This window comes from Tetrao urogallus (genome assembly GCF_951394365.1).
Source record: "Tetrao urogallus genome assembly, chromosome: 2".
In the NCBI taxonomy this organism is placed as follows: Eukaryota; Metazoa; Chordata; class Aves; order Galliformes; family Phasianidae; genus Tetrao; species Tetrao urogallus.
The window spans coordinates 103314438-103332607 of NC_136814.1; the positions used below are offsets into that span (position 1 = coordinate 103314438).

General features: G+C 65.4%; 3 protein-coding genes across 3 annotated transcripts; all 3 read right to left on the minus strand.

Annotated features, from left to right (window-relative positions):
* Positions 1 to 403: 403 nt before the first annotated feature.
* On the minus strand, positions 404 to 706 carry UCN (urocortin; the record flags this gene model as incomplete). The annotated part of the gene is made up of 1 exon (XM_079550769.1): positions 404 to 706. One exon carries the CDS (start codon positions 704 to 706, stop codon positions 404 to 406), a length of 303 nt encoding a protein of 100 aa, XP_079406895.1.
* A 1106-nt stretch (positions 707 to 1812) lies between these two features.
* Positions 1813 to 5704, minus strand: MPV17 (mitochondrial inner membrane protein MPV17; the record flags this gene model as incomplete). Its single annotated transcript, XM_079532548.1, is given in 8 exon segments — positions 1813 to 1882; positions 1963 to 2015; positions 2110 to 2142; positions 3263 to 3358; positions 3522 to 3614; positions 3728 to 3843; positions 5633 to 5677; positions 5680 to 5704. Coding segments are annotated over 8 exon segments (531 nt in total).
* Positions 5705 to 5797: 93 nt separating this feature from the next.
* On the minus strand, positions 5798 to 17777 carry CAD (carbamoyl-phosphate synthetase 2, aspartate transcarbamylase, and dihydroorotase; the record flags this gene model as incomplete). The annotated part of the gene is made up of 43 exons (XM_079550570.1): positions 5798 to 5900; positions 6327 to 6421; positions 6513 to 6614; positions 6682 to 6837; positions 6911 to 7036; positions 7130 to 7342; positions 7407 to 7481; positions 7556 to 7710; positions 8291 to 8498; positions 8590 to 8643; positions 8757 to 8897; positions 8961 to 9151; positions 9222 to 9423; positions 9497 to 9628; positions 9708 to 9872; positions 9966 to 10132; positions 10291 to 10372; positions 10498 to 10746; positions 10817 to 10921; positions 10989 to 11171; positions 11237 to 11404; positions 11489 to 11707; positions 11778 to 11960; positions 12029 to 12253; positions 12356 to 12454; positions 12542 to 12788; positions 12861 to 13111; positions 13187 to 13299; positions 13373 to 13506; positions 13592 to 13716; positions 13802 to 13990; positions 14233 to 14454; positions 14543 to 14776; positions 14846 to 14977; positions 15065 to 15210; positions 15565 to 15674; positions 15743 to 15928; positions 16012 to 16183; positions 16501 to 16642; positions 16710 to 16852; positions 17035 to 17164; positions 17466 to 17605; positions 17693 to 17777. The coding sequence occupies 43 exons, from the start codon at positions 17775 to 17777 to the stop codon at positions 5798 to 5800; spliced, it is 6699 nt and encodes a 2232-aa protein (XP_079406696.1).
* Between the last annotated feature and the right edge of the window lie 393 nt (positions 17778 to 18170).

Consider the following 18170-nt stretch of genomic DNA (forward strand, 5'->3'; position numbering starts at 1 on the left):
CCCGTGCCCCCACCCCGCTGCCGCACCGCACCACGTCAGCCACCCCACGTCACCGCTGATGCACGGGGACAGGGACCGCGTGTCTCTGTGCCCCACGGATCCCAGCTCGGCTTGCGGCCTTCAGCAGTGGAAGGGGATGGAGGGCAGTGACGGCTGCTGGGTGGGAATAGGGGCACAATCGGGGCCACTCAGCCTGGATCGGGGGGGGGCTCGGGGAGGGTCTTACCAATATCCGAAGTTGGGGACGCGGTGGAGATGGAGACGATGTCCCACACGCGAGTCCATACTACAGCTTTTCTACAGCGTTTTATTACAAAATCGGAGCGGAGCCGTCCCGAGGGGCAGTCCCGCAGCCGCGCACCCATCGGAGCGGTCCCGGCGCGGTGCGGTGCCGGCCCGGGGCTCAGCGTCCCACGGCGTCGAGGATGCGGCGGTTGGTGTCGGCGCGGGCGCGCTCGCTCTGTGCGCGGGCGAGCAGCAGGAGGTGCCGCAGAAGATGGAACGTGAGGTCGATGGAAAGCGGCGGGTCGTCCCTCCTCGCCCTCCACGGCTCCGCGGGCAGCGGCGGCCACAGTGCTTCGGACCTCCCCTCCACCGCGGGGATCCCCGAACCGGGGACGTCGGGACCGTCGGGGCGGGCGGGGCGGGGAGCGGCGGGGAACGGGCGGCACAGCAGCAGCAGAACGGTGAGCAGCGCCCGCCGCATTTCGGCTCGTCCGCACCTACGGGGCAGCGGGTCAGCGCGGAGTCCGCACCCGACGGGGCTTCCCCGGAGCCGAGCGTCCCCCGTCCCGCCCCGTCCCGCCCCGCTTCGTCCCGCACCGCCCGTACCGCTGCTCTGAGCTCTGGGCGCCGTGCGCTGCGCGGAGCTCCGTCCGTCCCCGCGGGGCTGAGCCGGAGCCGCGCTCGGGGCTTTATATGGGGCTCGGAGCGGGGCTGACGTCAGCGGCGGGCACGCACCGGGCGGGGGCGGGGGGTGCGGGGCTGGGGGGAGCGGCGGGTCCAAACCGCACCGGGACCGGGAGCGGCCTTTCCGGGACCCTTTCCGGTACCCGTTCACCCCCCGCACCCCGCACCCCGCCCGGCCCCGCACCGCTCGCGCCCGCACCCCGCGCCCCTCTCCCGGTGCCGCTCTCCGTGGTGCTGAAAGGGCAGCGCGGGGCGCAGCGCCGTCGGGACGAGGCGGCCGTCGGGGCTGCGTTTCCCGTCGAAGATGGGGTGCCGGACCCCCGCACCGTCGCGACGTCCCCCCTCCAATCCTCCCTCCCCCGGTGCGCACCCCCCCTGGCACCGCGCCGGTCCCGCACGCCGCGGCCAAGCGCTGCAGACGGCCCCGAGGAAGCGGCGGTGGCCAACGGCGTGACTCATAGCGCGAGCGCGGTGCCATGCGGCTCGGGGGTACGGCACCGCGGCACCGCGCCCGGCGAGGATGGGGTAACGGCGGGCCGAGGGCTGAATCCCCGTGCCCAAAACGCCACGGGGAGGCAGGGGGCCGAGAACTCACGCGTTACCAGGGGCAGCGGAGCGCTGCATTTATTGGGTGCTCCTGAAGGACCCGACACGAGTCTGGGTGGAGGTACTGTAGTGCACTGTCGCACGTGGGGTGTGAACCAGCAGCAAGGCTGGGGAAGGACGGAGCACCCCACGTGCTAGGCAGAACACAGAGCGCGGACAGAGCGGTCTCACAGCCCCACGGGGTCACTGCTGCCATAGCATCCCTCCACACACCCCTCACTGCTCCAGCCCCACACACTCCCTGGCCGAGCCCCCAGAGGTGGTGGGTGGGGGCACCTGGAGCACGGCTCCCCCCCCTCAAAGCCGGTTTGCTTTCCAGGACAGGTAGCAGTTCCAGACAATGGCAACACACTGCACGACAGCCAACCTGGGAACAGAGAGATGGATGGGTCAGCAGCCACAGCCATGGGGAACAGGATCCATGTGGCCATGGGGCTGTGCTGCTACCTGTGGACCAGAGGGACGAAGTAGAAGTTGGCGATCTGCACTGGCGGCCAAATCTGGGCAGAGGGGAGGAGCGATATGAGGGGTCACAGGCAGCTCTGTGCCACGGGATCGGGGAATCCAACCGAGGATTCCATCCTCAGCACTTACACAGTAGTTGGTGAGCAGCGCATCTACGTAGTCCTGGGGAAGGTAGAGGCCATGAGAGCAGGGAGCAGCCCCACAACCACACCACCCCACACACAGCCCAGCACAATTGAGGGCAGAGGAGCAGTGCAGATACAGCTGTGACCCAGCACACAGCAGGCAGGGACTGCAGTCCCCCCAAGCTGGGCATAGGGCAGGTGCCACTTCCCCTGCCCGGGGATGTGCCCATGTAGGGCTGAGAGTGGTGACAGCGTGGGAGCAGAAGGCAGCCAGAAGCCCTGCATCAGGTCTGGGGCACAGCTCCTGCCACCAGCCTTGGTGCAGACCCCCAGGGTCACAGATGTCAGGGACAAGGGGGGAGCACAGCATGCCACCCGTCCCCTTGCCCAGCCTGGCTGTGACTCAGCCAGGATCCAGCCTCATCCCGGCACTGGCCGGCGGCCCAGAACGAGGAGAGCGAGCGCTGGGGTGATGGATGCGCTGTGACGCTCCCTCTACGTGGGGAGAGGCAGATGTGCCCCAAGTAGGGGTGAAGGTGTCCCCAGAGCACAGCCTGGGGCTCGCAGCCCACCTGGAGCACCCCGTTCCAGCTATAGCCTGCAGGGTGGGGATCTCGCCCACGGCCCTGAGGCACCGTATGCTGCACCCCGACAGATGAGTGAGCACCCCTCGTCCCCTCATGCTGCGTCCCATGGAGGGTGGGCACCCGCTCCCTGGTGAGTCACCCTCCGGTTGCGCTGACTCAGCGCCTGCGCTGGGTTCCAGCAATCGCTGCTAATGGGAACCATCTCGGTAATGGCTCTGAGACGTGGCCAGGAGAGGGGACATGTGGCATACAGGGAGCTGGGGGCACCGCATCCAGCCCATGTGGGACCCCACAGCATGTCCCACTCCCGCACTCGTCACCTCCTGTAAGATGCTGCACCAAGCACCGACCTGGGTCTGGCCCTGCAGTGGCTGCTCTGTGTCCCATAGCCATCAACACCTCACCCCAGCAGTGGGGCAGCAGCAGCAGCTGGCTCTGGGCTGGGGACACAACAGCCACGAGGGCAGGAGGGAGCGGAGAGGTCAGGGGCAAAGCCAGCACCACGAATGTTAGAGCCAAGTGGGCATCCTGGCCCCAACAGCCCAAGCCGCCCTTGGGGAAGGCACGCACCTGCTGGATCTTGGCCCAGTTCTGCTCCACCGACAGCCCGTTCACCACCCCGGTGATGGCGAGGAAGCAGCCGAGGAAACACGGTGCAAAGGCACCCTGCAAGAGAGCAGCAGGAGCCTGGGTGAGATCCTGCAGTGCCCGGAGCCCACAGTACGCAGCTGCAGGGATGGGGCCTGCGAATCTGGGAGCACCCGAGAGCAGTCGCAGGAGGGAGGCAGCACTGTCCTGCCTCCCCATCCCCACACCATGTGGCACTGACCTGGTCCAGCATCATCTTCTTTACAGCCACGGCTTTCGTGGCCCCTGGGATGAGCCGGTCCAGGATCCTGTACCAACCGCCCACAACGGGGCCCTGCGAGAGCTGCGTGCTGAGCGCGGTGCCTGGGCCGTGGGGAGCCCACAGAACTGGGCAGCCACCTGCCCACACCACAGCTTGGCACGTGTGCCCCCCACATCGGCACTCACCACAAAGCAGAAGCCGATGGCTGTCATTTTCAGGGTGCGTTGGCTGTGATGCCCGTGCAGCCCACGCTGCTCCACCAGCTGCTGTGCGATCACATCGCCGGCTCCCATCAGTGCCCCTGAAACCGGCCTGGAGCTCAGGAGGGCAGCGGTCATGGGGTGTGGGTTCTGCCCAAGCACAGCCCCCAGCCTCACGAGTAGCTGATCCCCAGTTGTGCCGTTCCTCGCTCGGTGCCAGGACCGCTCCTGGTTCCTCCTGGCCTCTGGCACAGCTCGGTGCAGTGTTTCCATATCAGTGTGCAGGATTTAGCTGCGTGCCCACGCCCTCGGTGGGGTGCAGCTCAGCAGGTCTTTGGCAGCCCCCTCCTCGTTCTGCCCTCCCGACCTCTTCGACGCAACTCCCTTGGCTCGGCACTCTGTGCCCCAGCCCTTGTGGGTTCCATGCTCACTCCCAGCACTCTGGTTCCCAGGCAGTGCTCCAGCCCTCATGCTTCTGCTCCCTTCTTGAGAACTTGGAGCACGCCCCATATCAGCCCCTCACAGAGCAGACTCCAGCCTAAGGTCACTGCCACAGCACTGTGCACCCAGCATCCCCAGCCTGAATGCATCCAAAGGGGGATGCAACCCCCAGCATGACCCACCCTGACAGGCAAGGGCCAGACTGTGCAGCTGAGGTGGCCCAGGAGGGTCTGGTGACAGTGACCCGACCCTAACCCATAACCAAGGATGAGCTCACTGCTGTGTCCCCCCCAGTCCCTGCTTGCTTAGTCTACCGCTCCCGCGCGCTGCAGCCAAGGGCCCTGGAGCGCACTCAAGCCTAAGTAGGGCACAGTGTAGGCAGCCCCTGTGGGCCTCGCTGGCTGCAGGGCTGCTCACTCCAGGCAGAGGTCACCAGGTCACCATTGCGGGCACGTGCTGCTGCTGCCGCCGGACTCAGGCTCTGCTGGCATGCTGGACCCCAGCCCAGGCTGCAGGAGGTAAAGTGCTGCCCCGCAGCTCTCACCACTGCTGGCTGCCCCCAGTGCAAGCAGCTGCCAGGAAATGTCCCCAGCCTGGCCCCGGCTGCAGATCTGTGCTGGGGGAACATCTCAGCTGCACAGCGGGACCGGAGCTCAGGGCTGGAACGTGGAGGGCTGCAGTCCTTCAGGTGTGCCCAGACACAAGGACTGAGCCCCTCCTTGGCCACCGAATCCCATTCAGCACCGAGGGCTGCGCACTCCCAGTCAGTCCAGGGGCTGCCCCCCACTGCAGAAGAGTCAGCTCCAGTAGTGAGAAGCCACAGTGAGAGGGAGCCCAGAGCAAGTCTCAAACTGCAGTGTGTGCTCAGCCCGAGGGCCCCCCGGCTCTGCCTGGCCCCCCTCCAGGACACGGAGGAACATCGCGGCGGCACAGCCCCACAGCGGGTGCCAGGCAGTGAATTCCATCAGAGGAGATAAAAATAACAAAGGGAACGGTGAGGTGGCCTGGCACAGCCCCAGCGCCTGGCACCTCCCCCAGCAGCGGCTGGCAGCAGAGCCGGTGCCGTCACCCCACGGGGATTGGAGGGGGGGATGGGCAGAGGATACTGGAGGCGCTCCCATCCCCCAATCCCCCCTTCCGCGAAGGTGCGTTTCAGTGGGCTCAGGGCTACATGCGGGGATCCACCCAAAAAGGGGTAGGGACCTCTGGACTCGTGGCATCCGCCCGTCCCGGACACGGAGGGGTCCCAAAGGAAACGGAACGGACCAAGGAGCGGCCCACGGAGCCCGGGGCGGCCGCCGGGGAAAGTCCTCTGCAGGCCCAGGCGCCGGGGCCGAACAGGCCCAAAGCCCCTACAGCTCCTCCCATCCCCAAGGCCCCACCACTACCAGCACCCCCCGGCCCACGGAGTCGTCGTGCGGTGCAGAGGAGGGCGGGCCGAGCCCTTACCGGCGGTCAGCGCCTGCACGGCCCCGGGCCGCCGCGCCAGGAGCCGCCGCAGCGCCGCCATGCCTCCCGCATGGCCACGTGACACGGCGCACAATGATGACGCACACCCCAGCGCGGCACAGGAGCGGCTGAATGGAGGCGGCGCCCCGTCGCAGTTTATTGTCGTCAGTAGCGGCCCAGCACGGTGGCCAGCAGCGCCATCCGCACGTACATGCCCTGCTCTGCCTGCCGGAAGTACGCGGCGCGCGGGTCCGAGTCCACCTCCACGCTGCGGATGTGATGTCAGTACGGGGAGTTTTCCCCTCCCTTCCCCCGGGCCCGGATGGGAACCATTTCCTCCCCTCCACAGCCCCTTATTCCCGCCGTTTGCCCGCAGGACCCCAGCTGCATGCGATCCCCTCTCCCCAGGCCCCCACATTCAGACCCCATTTACCCCGTCATCTCACATTTCCCTCCACACGGGGACAGGACCTTTCCCCGTTTCCCCCCAACCCAGCCCTGATGCCCCGCTGCCCCAAGGACCCCACCAGCTGGTTGCACCCTGCTCCAGGATCCCATTCCTCCTCACCTGGACAGCATCCAACCCTTGCCTCCCCTTGTCTCCCCCTGCAAAGCCCCTATCTTCCTTCCTACCACTCCTCCCCCATTCCAGGACTCCATAACCCTACCACAAGACTGCCCCCCTCAATCCCACCTGATCTCGTTGACACGGGGCATGGGGTGCATCACCACCATCTTCTCCTTGGCCCTCGTCATGATGTGTGGCGTGAGGATGAACTGCCCGAAGCACTGCGGGGCCACAGCCCTGAGCAAAGGGGGGACGGGGGACGGGACACCCTCCCAGCCCTCCCCCCCAGCCCTCCCCCCAGCCTGCACTCACAGCCTCATACTCCTCAGCACTCTCGAAGCGCTCCCGCTGGATGCGGGTCATATAGAGCACGTCGGTGTCGGGCAGCGCCTCCTCAATGCTCCCAAACTCCTCCTGGGGCAGCACCATCAGCGGGGCCGTGGGCTGGGCACAGCCCCGCAGCCCCAGCTCCATTCCTCACCTGCGAGATGCCCTTGGAAGCCACGAAGGCAGCGATGTCAGGCGGCATGCCGAGGCCGCGGGGCGTGACGTAGCGCAGGTGGACACGGTACTGCGTGAGCAGGCGGGCCAGCGAGTGCACCGTGCGCCCGTGCTTCAGGTCGCCCACCATGGTGATCTGCGGGGAGAATCATCAGCACAACCCACGGCACGGCACCCACCAGCCCACGGCACGGCATACAGCATCTCACCGTCATGCCGTTGACGGTCCCCAGCTCCTCACGGATGGTGAAGATGTCCAGCAGCGCCTGCGTCGGGTGCTCGCCCACCCCATCACCAGCGTTAATCACGGGCTTGCGGCAGTGTGTGGCGGCCAGCTGGGCACACAGTGGGCCAAGAGTGAAATCCCCACACGTATCCTGACAGCAGCATGGCATTGCCACGTGGCAGGAAGCAGCCCCCCCGCTCACCTCCACAGCTCCAGGCTGGGGGTGCCGCAGCACCAGGACGTCGGCATAGCAGCACATGGTCTGCACAGAGTCGGCTAGCGACTCGCCCTTCTGCACTGAGGAGGTGGCCTCGGAGAATGACACCACAGAGCCACCCAGCCGGCACATGGCGGCCGCAAAGGAGCTGCTGGTGCGTGTGCTCGCCTCGTAGAACATCGATGCCATCACTTTGCCCTGCAGGACATGGTGTCAGGCATAGGGAGGGGCGTGGGGCACGCAGCGTTTGCTCCCTGCTCACCTTTAGGATGTCCAAACTGCGCTCCTTCTGCACCAGCATGCGCAGGGTGTGTGCCACGTTGAACAGATGTGACATCTGCGGGGAAATGCGGCTCAGGGCGGGCACCACCCAGCATGGAGACCCCTGCCCCGTGTCCGCCTGGTACCCACCTGCTCCTTGGAGAACTGCCGCACAGAGAGGATGTGCTGCCCGACCAGGGGGTGCAGCAGCGGTGAGGTGGGGAAGTGGGGCACACCTTGGGGGGATGCCTGGCGTGGGAAGGGGCCCGACAGGTGGGGGTGGCTGTCCTGAGTGGCCGTCGCATCTGTGGCACCAGGAGCACACAGTGAACCTACATGGGAAGCACGCAGAGCTCCCAGCCCCCGGTACTCACCTGCCTCTGCCATCCTCCTGCCAGCTTTCTCCCGTGTGTCCTCAGCTGAGCATGAAAAGGGAAGGCAGTGTTAGAGCACAGAGCTCCCGGCACCCTCAGCACTGCAGGCGCGACGCTACAGTGATGCTTGCCCCAAAACGAGCTGGGTCAAGCCCCCCGCGCTGTGCCCCACATGCACCCCGTGGAACCCAATGGGACGCAGCCCTGATCCTGGGAGGCACAGGGCCCCGAGGTGCCGGGCGGGCTGGGGCTGAGCGGGAGGGGAGCACCGCTGTGCTCCGTCCCAAGGTCTCAGCCCCTCACAAAGGGGGGCCCGGGGCTGGCGCGGCACCTGGGGGGGGCTGCACTCATCGGCTGCGCTTATAGTGCCATAACGCGGGGCTGAGTGAGTCCCCCCCAACATTACCGGTGCCTCGGGCGCCCGGGCGGTGCGCGGCTCCCAGCCTCTGGAACGCTGAACGGGACACAAGGGCAGGGTCAGCGCGGCACCTGGCCCCGACACGGCTCCCACACGGCCACATGCACGCTGTCCCCCTGCGCCGCGCTGTGCCCCCCTCACCTGGCAGACCAGGGTCAGAGGCGCGGTGGATGCGGGGCGGGAGATGAAAGCGGCCCTCGGGCACGGGGCCGGCGCGGCGCGGGCTGGAGGCTCGGCTGCGCAGCGTCTCACCCACCGCTGCGTGCCGGGGCCGCTCGGGGGTCTGCAGAGAGGGGATAAGCTGGAGCAGGGCACAGGTTGTGCCCCCCTGGCACCCTGCACCCCATTACCTTCACAATCTCCTTGGTGGGGGGCACGAGCGGTGCCAGCACAGCTCCCATGGGCCACTTCCTCACATCCTGCCCGTAGCCGGGGGGCACCAGGACCTGTGGCCACAGACAGGGCGATCAGGGCTCAGAGACCCCTAGCTGAGGGGAGTTGGTGCTCGGGGACCACTGCATGTAGGGGAGCAGCACAGGGAGTGGCATTTGGTTCCCACCTGCCCATCAATGTAGGCGACCTCCCCGCGCAGAACCACCCTGCGCACTGTCCCCTTCACATTCCTGCCCTCAAAAGGTGTCCATTGTGCCTTGGAGAATGCGGTGCGCTCAGGGATGACCCACTCTTGCTCCAAGTCCACCTGCAGGGAGAGTGGTCAGAGTCTGGGGCCAGCTGTGGGGTGAGCAGTGGAACAATGACCCACCTCCACATAGGTGTCCTCCTGCGCCGGCAGCCCAAAGATCTTGCGGGGGTTCTCGTAGAGGCGCAGGATGATATCCTCCACCGTCAGCCGTCCCTCAGAGACAGCAGTCAGCAGCAGAGGCAGCATGGTCTCCAGCCCAGGGAAGCCAGGGGGTGGCTTGGGGCCCTGCTTCTCCTCCAGTGTGTGGGGAGCTGCAGGGTGGAGAATGTTACCATAGTGCTTGGCCCCGCTCATCTCTGCCCTGTGCCCACGAGCGCTCACCGTGGTCAGTGGCAAAGCAGTCGATGGTGTCCATGTTCTCCCAGAGGGCCTCCAGGTCCTGGGAGGTGCCCAGTGCTGGGCGTACAGCACCACAGCCCTCCCCGAGGCGCCCCAGGTCATCTTGGCACAGGAAGAGGTGGTGTGGGGCCACCTCGCACGTCACCGGGATCCCCTTCTGCTTGGCTGCCTTGATGAGGAGGATCTGGAGGGGGCACGGTGAGGGGCAGACCCCCAACTTGCCTCACCATGGGAGGGGGTCCCAGCCCTCTGCTCACCTCCTCCCTGCGTGCCACGTGGCAGATGTGCACGGGGCGCTGGTGCAGCTGTGCCACCATCAGGACAGCAGCCACCGTCTGCCCCTCCGCATGGGCCACGATGGGCAAATGCCGTGGCCACTGCTGGAAGTGCTGTGGGAACACGAAACGATGGGTGCTGGAGCCAACACCGAGCCCCTCTGCAATTCCCCCCCCCCCTGCAGCAGCTCACCTCCATCCACAGCGACACATCATCCATGCGCAGGCTGGTGAAGGTGTCGTTGAGGTACAGCTTCAGCCCTGCTGCTGCTGCAGCCAGCGCACCCAGTGAGCCCGCGTTCTCCGCCGATGCACCCAGGAACAGGGCGAAGTCACAGCGCGCCCCGGCCTCAGCCAGCTGCAGGGATGAGAGGCAGTGGGCTCAGCAGGGCAGAGGCTGACCTGCAGGCTTCATGGAAAGGGGACATGGCCACGCCAGCTCCCCACTCACCTTCTGTGCCAGGGCGAAGGAGGTGGCGTCGGTGATGGCGGGGCTGGTGTTGGGCATGGCACACACCATGGTGATGCCCCCGGCCAGGGCAGCTGCAGTGCCTGAGGAGAAGTCCTCCTTGTGTGTGGCACCCGGCTCACGCAGGTGCACATGGACATCGATCAGCCCTGGGAACAGCGAGCATCAGTGTGGGAGCACTGGGGAAGCAGGTAGGGCATGGGGATACGGTGGACACGGAGAGGAGGCAGCAAAGTGGAACATCTCTGATCCCACGGCTGCTCCGTGGGGCACAACCCCAGCCTCACGTCAACCCCAGCCCTCAAACCTGGCAGGCGGATCAGTTTCTGGGATGTCATGCAGTCCACGTGCATTTTGAGCGGCGGGGCAGCTCCAATCTGGCCCAGTGCCTGCAGGCACAAGCATCATCAGGCTGGGCACATCCACCATGGGCGAACGAGGCAGGGCCAGGAGGATGCCTGCCCAGACCCCACAACATCACCCAGTGGAGCTCTCCACGCCATGCCCATCCCACCTCTACAAAGAGTTTGGTGCATTTGATGTCAATGATGAGTGGCACGGAGTAGTCAACAGCCAGGCGCCGCGTACGGTAACCCTTGGTGACAAAGGAGGAGAGCCGGCGACCCCCAGAGTTACGCATGGAGAGGTTGATGACCATCTCAAAGTGGTTCTCTGCCAGGTAGTCCAGGATGCTGCGCTGTGTCTCACGGGCACCTGCTTCAGTGTTGTCTGCCTCCTCAAAGTGCCAATCCACTGCCATCACCTGTGGCAATGCCACCATCACCACTCTGTGCCGGCACCACAGAGCTCCCCGCCAAACCCTGAGCTCCCACCTTGATGCCATGCTCAGTGTAGAAGTCAGCAGTGCCAAGGCTAGCATACAGATTGTAGCCAAGGCTCTCCAGGGTCCGCACAGTGGGCAGCAGCTCGCTCTTGTTCTGCAACAGCACCGCAGGGGTCAAAGTGTATTTGGGGTACCCGACCCAACACCGGCACCCCACGCACCTTGTAGCTGCCGATGGTAAGCAGGATGTTCTTCTTGGGGATCTTGAAACCGGTGCTGAGCATGGCCTTGAGGTACGCCTCGCAGCGGTTCTCTCCGAAGCACGCCACCTCACCCGTGCTCGTCATCTCCACACCCAGCACCACGTCAGCACCCGCCAGGCGTGAGAAGGAGAACTGCGGCACCTGCGGGCACAGAGGATCAGCGGCCACCCAACACAGCCCCCATCCCACTGCTGGCTCCAGCTCACCTTGACACCGACGATGCCCGTGCCCGTCATCAGCCCTACGGGCTGCACATCCTCACCCATGATCACCTGGCTGGCCAGGGCCACCAGGTCCACTCCCAGCGTCTTGGAGACGAAAGGGAAGGAGCGTGACACACGCACGTTGCACTCAATCACCTTCAGCTGGTCATCCTACAGAGAGGGGATGGTGTGAGGCACGTCCTGAAGCTGCAGGGTGCTCAGTGCCTCCCAGCATGGCTCTGCCCTCCCCGGTACCTTGGCGATAAGCTGCAGGTTGAAGGGCCCGGTGACCTGCAGCTCCTGCCCAATAGCATGCACGATGGCCTTGATGCGCTCCAGCGTCTTGGGCGTGATGTCTTGTGGGGGGGTCACCAGCGTGGCATCGCCCGAGTGCACTCCAGCATTCTCTACGTGCTCAGAGATGGCAATGGCCACCACCACGCCATCACAGGCCACCGCATCCACGTCGATCTCCTGTGAGCAGGCACACTGTCACAGCTCCATCCCGCCACAGCTCTGGCGCAGCGCAGGAATGACATCCAACCTTGGCCTCCTGAATGAACTTGGAGATGACAACGGGCTGCTCCTTGGACACGGCCACGGCATTGCTAAGGAACTTCTCCAGGTCACTGTCTGAGTAGGCAACGTTCATGGCAGCGCCGCTCAGCACGTAGGAGGGTCGCACCACGCAGGGGTAGCCCACCGTGCAGCAGAAGTGCTTGGCCGACTGTGGGGAGACACACAGCTCAGTGGGTGGTGTTGGGGGGCACAGCCCCGGGGCAGCCTTGCACCCACCTCCATGTCAGAGAGCTCCTTCCAGAGCGGCTGGCTGATGCCAATGGTGTCCAGCAGGCGCGAGAACTTGAAGCGATTCTCGGCTGAGTCAATGGCCTCGGGGGAGGTGCCCAGGATGCGGCACTGCTGCCGGTGCAGCGCCATGGCGATGTTGTTGGGCAGCTGGCCACCCATTGACAGGATGACACCCTCGGGATTCTCCAGTTCGTAGATGTCCATCACCACCTGTGGCATGGGGCTGGCTGGGAGTGGGCCGCGCAGCCCCCATCCCTTTGGGGCAGCTTCTGAGGCTTCCTGCCCTGCGGCACGCAGCCCTCACCCGCTCACCTCAAAGGAGATCTCGTCAAAGTAGAGGCGGTCACACATGTCATAGTCAGTGCTCACAGTTTCAGGGTTGTAATTCACCATAATGGTCTTGAAGCCCATCTGTAGGGCAGAGCAGTGAGGTGAGGCCAGGGACACCCCCAGTCCCATTCCTCCCCACATCCCTGCATCCCACCAACCCCAGCCCACCTTGCGCAGCTCCTGGATGCAACCGACAGCGCACCAGTCGAACTCGACGGAGCTGCCGATGCGGTAAACGCCAGAGCCGATGACCATAACGTGGGGCTGGCGGAAAGGCAGGTCGTGTTCGGCACCGTTGTAGGTCAGGTAGAGGTAGTTGGTCTGTGCCGGCCACTCGGCCGCCACCGTGTCGATCTGCTTCACCACCGGCAGGATGCCCAGGTCACGCCGCATCTTCCGCACGGCCAGCTCGGTGCTGCAAGGAGCAGGGTGAGCGCCGGCCGTGGGGCGGCAGCAGCAGCAGGGTGGGGACCGCCCCTCCCCTCACCTGAGCACAGCCAGGGCCACCTGCTTGTCAGAGAAGCCGAGCTGCTTGGCGCGGCGCAGAACAGCAGGCGGCATGGCGCTCTGCTCGCCGCGGAATGCCTCCAGCCGCGCCGCGTGGTCGGTGATGTTCTTCATCTTGTGCAGGAACCAGCGGTCGATCTTGGTCAGTTCATAGAGGCGCTCGATGGAATACCCAGCGCGCAGCGCGGCCGCCAGCACGAAGATGCGCTTGTCTGTCGGAGTCTCCAGCTCCTGGGGGGCCGAGGGGTGAGCGGGGCACAGCCTCTCACGCCTGACCCGCGCGCCGTGCTGAGCCCCAGCACTCACCACGTCTGACGCCGGCTTCACCGTGTGGTCAAAGCCCACGCAGTTCTCATCCACCATCCGCAGCGCCTTCTGGAAGGCCTCCTCGAAGTTCCTGCCGATGGCCATCACCTCCCCTGTGGGAGGCCGTGAGTGGATGGAGCCCCACAGGCCGCCCCATGCCACGCCACTCTGCCCCGCTGCGCTCACCCACGCTCTTCATGGAGCTGCCGATCTTGGTGCTGACACGCAGGAACTTGCTGAGGTCCCAGCGCGGGATCTTCACCACGCAGTAGTCCAGGCTGGGCTCGAAGTTGGCGGTGGTGGAGTTGGTGACAGAGTTCCTGCACAGCACGTGGGACAGCATTGGCACACGGAACCCACAACACAACTGAGGTGTGCCCTGTGCCCCCACGGTGACATTATTACCTGAGGACAGGCAGCGGGATGCCCAGCGCCAGCTTGGCTGCAACATAGGCCAGCGGGTAGCCTGTGGCCTTGCTGGCCAGTGCTGAGCTGCGGGAGAGCCGCGCGTTCACCTCAATGATGTAGTACTGCAAGAAGCAATGCGCCATGAGCACAGATAGGGCCTCGTCACCACCACCACAGGAGGGCACACGGGGGGCACGCTGCGTCCACCTGCTCGGACTCAGGGTTCAGGGCGAACTGGATGTTGCACTCGCCCACGATGCCCAGGTGCTGCACCACCTTGATGGCGGTGTGGCGCAGCATAAAGTACTCGGTGTCATTGAGAGTCTGGCTGGGTGCCACCACGATGGACTCGCCCGTGTGGATGCCCAGCGGGTCCAGGTTCTCCATGTTGCACACCTGGGGCAGGGATGCATTGGCTGTCCATTACCATTCCACCATATGCCATGATGGCCTCACTGGGGGTCCCCACCTTCTCCCCACCCCAGACAGCACCAGAGCTCCCTGCACCACCACGACCTGAGCGCGGCACCGTGCGCATAGAGGGCACAGTAGGGTCTTGGTGCCAGCATATAGCAGTTGTGCTGGCACAAGAAAAGGGTCTTGGGGAACCCTGCCACCCCTCAGCACCGCTGCTGTACCGTGACGCAGTTGTTGTAGGCGTCGCGCACCACCTCGTACTCAATCTCCTTCCAGCCCTTCAGCGACTTGTCCACCAGCACCTGGGAGGTGTGGGTGAAGGCCTGGCTCACCAGGGCTGCCAGCTCCTCCCGGCTGGAGGCGAAGCCAGAGCCCAGGCCTCCCAGAGCGTACGCTGAGCGCACCAGCACCGGGTACCCCAACCGCTCAGCCGCCGCTTGCGCCTGCAGAGAGCACAGAGTGAGTGAGCATGGGATGGCACCCCCTGGGGACAACCCCCATCCTGCCCCACACCATGCTGCAACCCCAGACCTGCTCCAGGGAAGCAGCGGCCTCGCTGGGCGCCACATGCTCGCCGATTTCCTCCATCTTCTCCACAAAGACCTTGCGGTCCTCCGTCATCTCAATGGAAGCGACAGGGGTGCCCAGCACACGCACGCGGTACCGCTGCAGCACGCCGCCCTTGGTCAGCTCCACGCCACAGTTGAGGGCTGTCTGCCCACCGAAGGTCAGCAGCACGCCGTCGGGGCGCTCGTTGCGGATCACCTACGGGATGGGGGACGGGGCAGTGAGCTGCAGACCCACAGCGGCCCCCGCCATCCCCACAGCACTCACCTGGGTGACATACTCAGGGGTGATGGGCAGGAAGTACACCTTGTCTGCCAGCCCTTTGGAGGTCTGCACCGTGGCGATGTTGGGGTTGATGAGCACCGTTTGAATGTTCTCCTCTTTAAGCGCTTTGATGGCCTGGAGATCAGGGGGACAGCGATATCAGCTCCACAAGGAGGTCCCTGTTTGCCTTGGAGTTCCCTGTGCGCTCTGAGGGATGCTCACCTGTGACCCTGAGTAGTCAAATTCGCCTGCCTGTCCGATGGAGAGTCCACCGGAGCCCAGGATCAGCACCTTGCGGGGTCGTGCTGCCTCCTGCCCTGCTGCCGGCACCTCGTTGTACACCAGGAGATCCCGCAGGCGCTGTCGCACTGGAGGGATAGGATGGGATGGGGCAGGGATGCCGTGGTCCTGTGCACAGCCCCACAGCCTCATGCAGCACCCAGCACAGTGGCTGCAGACACAGCAGAGTGCCCCAGCGCCAAATGCAGTCCTACAGTCACTCATGCACCCTAGCCCTGAGCACCAACTGCAGCCCAAAGCCCCATCAACCACAGCCCTGAACAATCACTAACTCTGGCCCCAAGCATCTCCACCTGCCCCAGGACCCTGAGTACAGAATCCCACGCACAGCCCAGCCCCAAGCCCTGACCTCAGGCCCAGCACCCCGCACACAGCCGTCCCCAACTCTGGGAGGCTCATATCTCCCCCAGCCCCATGCCCACCTGTTTTGTCGTTGTCTCCTCTCTGCAGGTCCCGCGCCGCCTCCACAAAGACATCAAAAAGCCCCTCCAGGTCTGTGGGGCCAGCACGGTGCTCGGGGTGGAACTGCACACTGCAGGGGCACCAAGTGAGACACAAACCCACATCCCCAGCCCCACACCAGGGCAACCCTGCACCTACCTGAAGAAGGGTTTGTGCTCGTGCACCAGCCCCTCGTTGGAGCCATCGTTGGCATTGGTGAAGAGCGGTGCCCAGCCAGGAGGCAGACTGCCTGCCTCCACCGCAAAGCCGTGGTTCTGTGCCGTGATGAAGCAGCGCTGCGTGTCCTCATGCACACACGGCTGGTTGTGCCCACGGTTCCCATACCTGGGGGGTGCGGGGAGACGGGCACAGAATGTCACTCATCCAACTGAACATCAGGACCCCCCCAGAGGTGGAACCCCACTCACTTCATCTTGTAGGTGCGGGCGCCCAAGGCCAGGGCCAGCAGCTGGTGGCCCAGGCACACCCCAAAGATGGGCTTGGAGCGGTCAGCGGCCAGCACGGCACGCAGGTTGGCCACTGTCTGCTGGCACAGCCGTGGGTCCCCGGGGCCATTGCTGAGGAAGAGCCCATCGAAGTCTGCACACAGACAGCAATGTTAGGTGGGGATCCCATAGGTCTCTCCGTTTTAGGGAGTCACAGCGGGGACTGCAGCCCCACAGCTCCCAAATGGGATCACACAGGGGTCACTGACCCCATTGCTCACAGCACACCACGATGCCCCATATCAGGTTACAGCAAGCATCCCTACATCACACCTCCCTTACAAACCCCAGTAAGAGTTACGCCGCAACGCCCAACCCCCTAGAATAGGGCAGACCCCCAGCGTGAGGCTCCCCAAGGCCCCCCGCATCGATTCTACCCCACACCCACCCTCCAACCCCAGAGCCCCCTACCAGCAGGGTCCAGCGGATGGTCCCATGGCACCACGGTGACGGCAGCCCCCCGCTCACAGAGGCACCGCACTTGGTTGTGCTTCAGGCCACAGTCCACAGCGGTGATGCGCAGGGATCCAGCGGGGTTAAAGACACGCGGCTCCTACAGAGAAGGTGAGTGGGAATCCGGCCCATCGCCACCCCACAGCCTGAGCCCAGCTGCCTTGTACCTTCAGGGACACCTCCTGCACCAGGTGCCGCTCATTTGGGTCCTGGAAGAGGATGCTCTCCTCCGGGGCTTCATCCGGCAGCAGCTTCCCCAGCAGTGTGCCCTTCTCACGGATCTTCTTGGTGAGGGCACGGGTGTCCACGCCTATGGGTGCAGGCTGATGTGGAGCCACACGGTCCCACGGCAACTTCACCCCCCCCCCCCACTGGGCACAACTTCACAGATCCCAGTGCAAGTTGAGCTCTGCTCCAAACTCACTACCTCCAGGTGTCCCCAGCCCTGCCCACCCCCAGCACCGACCCCACGGCCCTGACCCCCAGCCCCACCTTCCAGCCCAGGGACATTGTGCTCCTTGAGCCATTGGTCGAGGGATTGGGCAGCACTCCAGTGGCTGGGGGTCTCCGAGCATTCACCCACTACCAGCGCAGCCACGTGGATCTTGGTGGACTCGAACCACTGCGGAGAGAGTGGCCAAAAGCCTAGGAACTCGCCCCGGAGCCACGGGGCAGGGCTGGGGGAGCCTCCAGGCGGGGACCCCCACAGCACAAGTGCGGCACCGCCGCACCACGCCGGGTGACCCCCAACCTCCCCCATCCCCACACCGACCCCAGGCGCCGAAGGAAGCCCGGACAAACCCACGGCCCCGGCGGCCCCGCCCCCACCCGCGGCCCCGCGGCGGGGCGCTCCCACCCGAGAGCAGCGTGGGGGGCGGGGAAGGAGGACTCTGCCCCGGGGGTCGGGGGGGCCCGGCGCTCACCGTGCCGAGCCCGAAGGGTCCCGGCCGCTCCCGGGGCACGCCGTAGTTGCCCATCAGCGGGTAGGTGAGCACCAGGATCTGCGCCGCGTACGAGGGATCGGTGAGCGCCTCGGGATACCCTACGACTCCCGTCTGGAACACTGCGGGGAGAAAAACGCAGAACGGGGGATCCGCGCGCGTCCCCGCGCATCCCGCACCCTTCCCGCATCCGGTCCCGCCGCACTCACCCACTTCCCCGCTGACGGCCGTGCCCGTAGCCCCGAAGGCGCGGCCGCGCAGCACGGAGCCATCCTGCAGCACCAGGCGGCCCATGGCGGTGCCACGTGCGGGGAAGTGCGGGAGGCGGCAGCGGAGGAGCGCGGGGAGTGCGGGAGGGGCGGGGCGGGGTACCGAGAGAGGGAGATGCGCGGGGGGCGGGGCCAGAAGCGATGGGGGCGGGGCATCGAGAGAGACGGACCAATCAGCGCACGGCTGGGCGGGAAAAGAGCACAGAAAAAACTGAGCAGCGCGGGACGGGACAGGGAGCGAATGGAGCCGGGGGAGAAACGGCGCTGTTGAGTAGGTGAAGGTGAGAAACAACTCAATCTGCTGTTGTACCGCATGACCAGGGGAGAGCGCGAACGCAGTCCCCCACTACCACAAATTATGCAGTCGAGTTTCCCGCATTTGGGGAAATCGCAGGGGTCAGCACACCCGGAGTGCAGG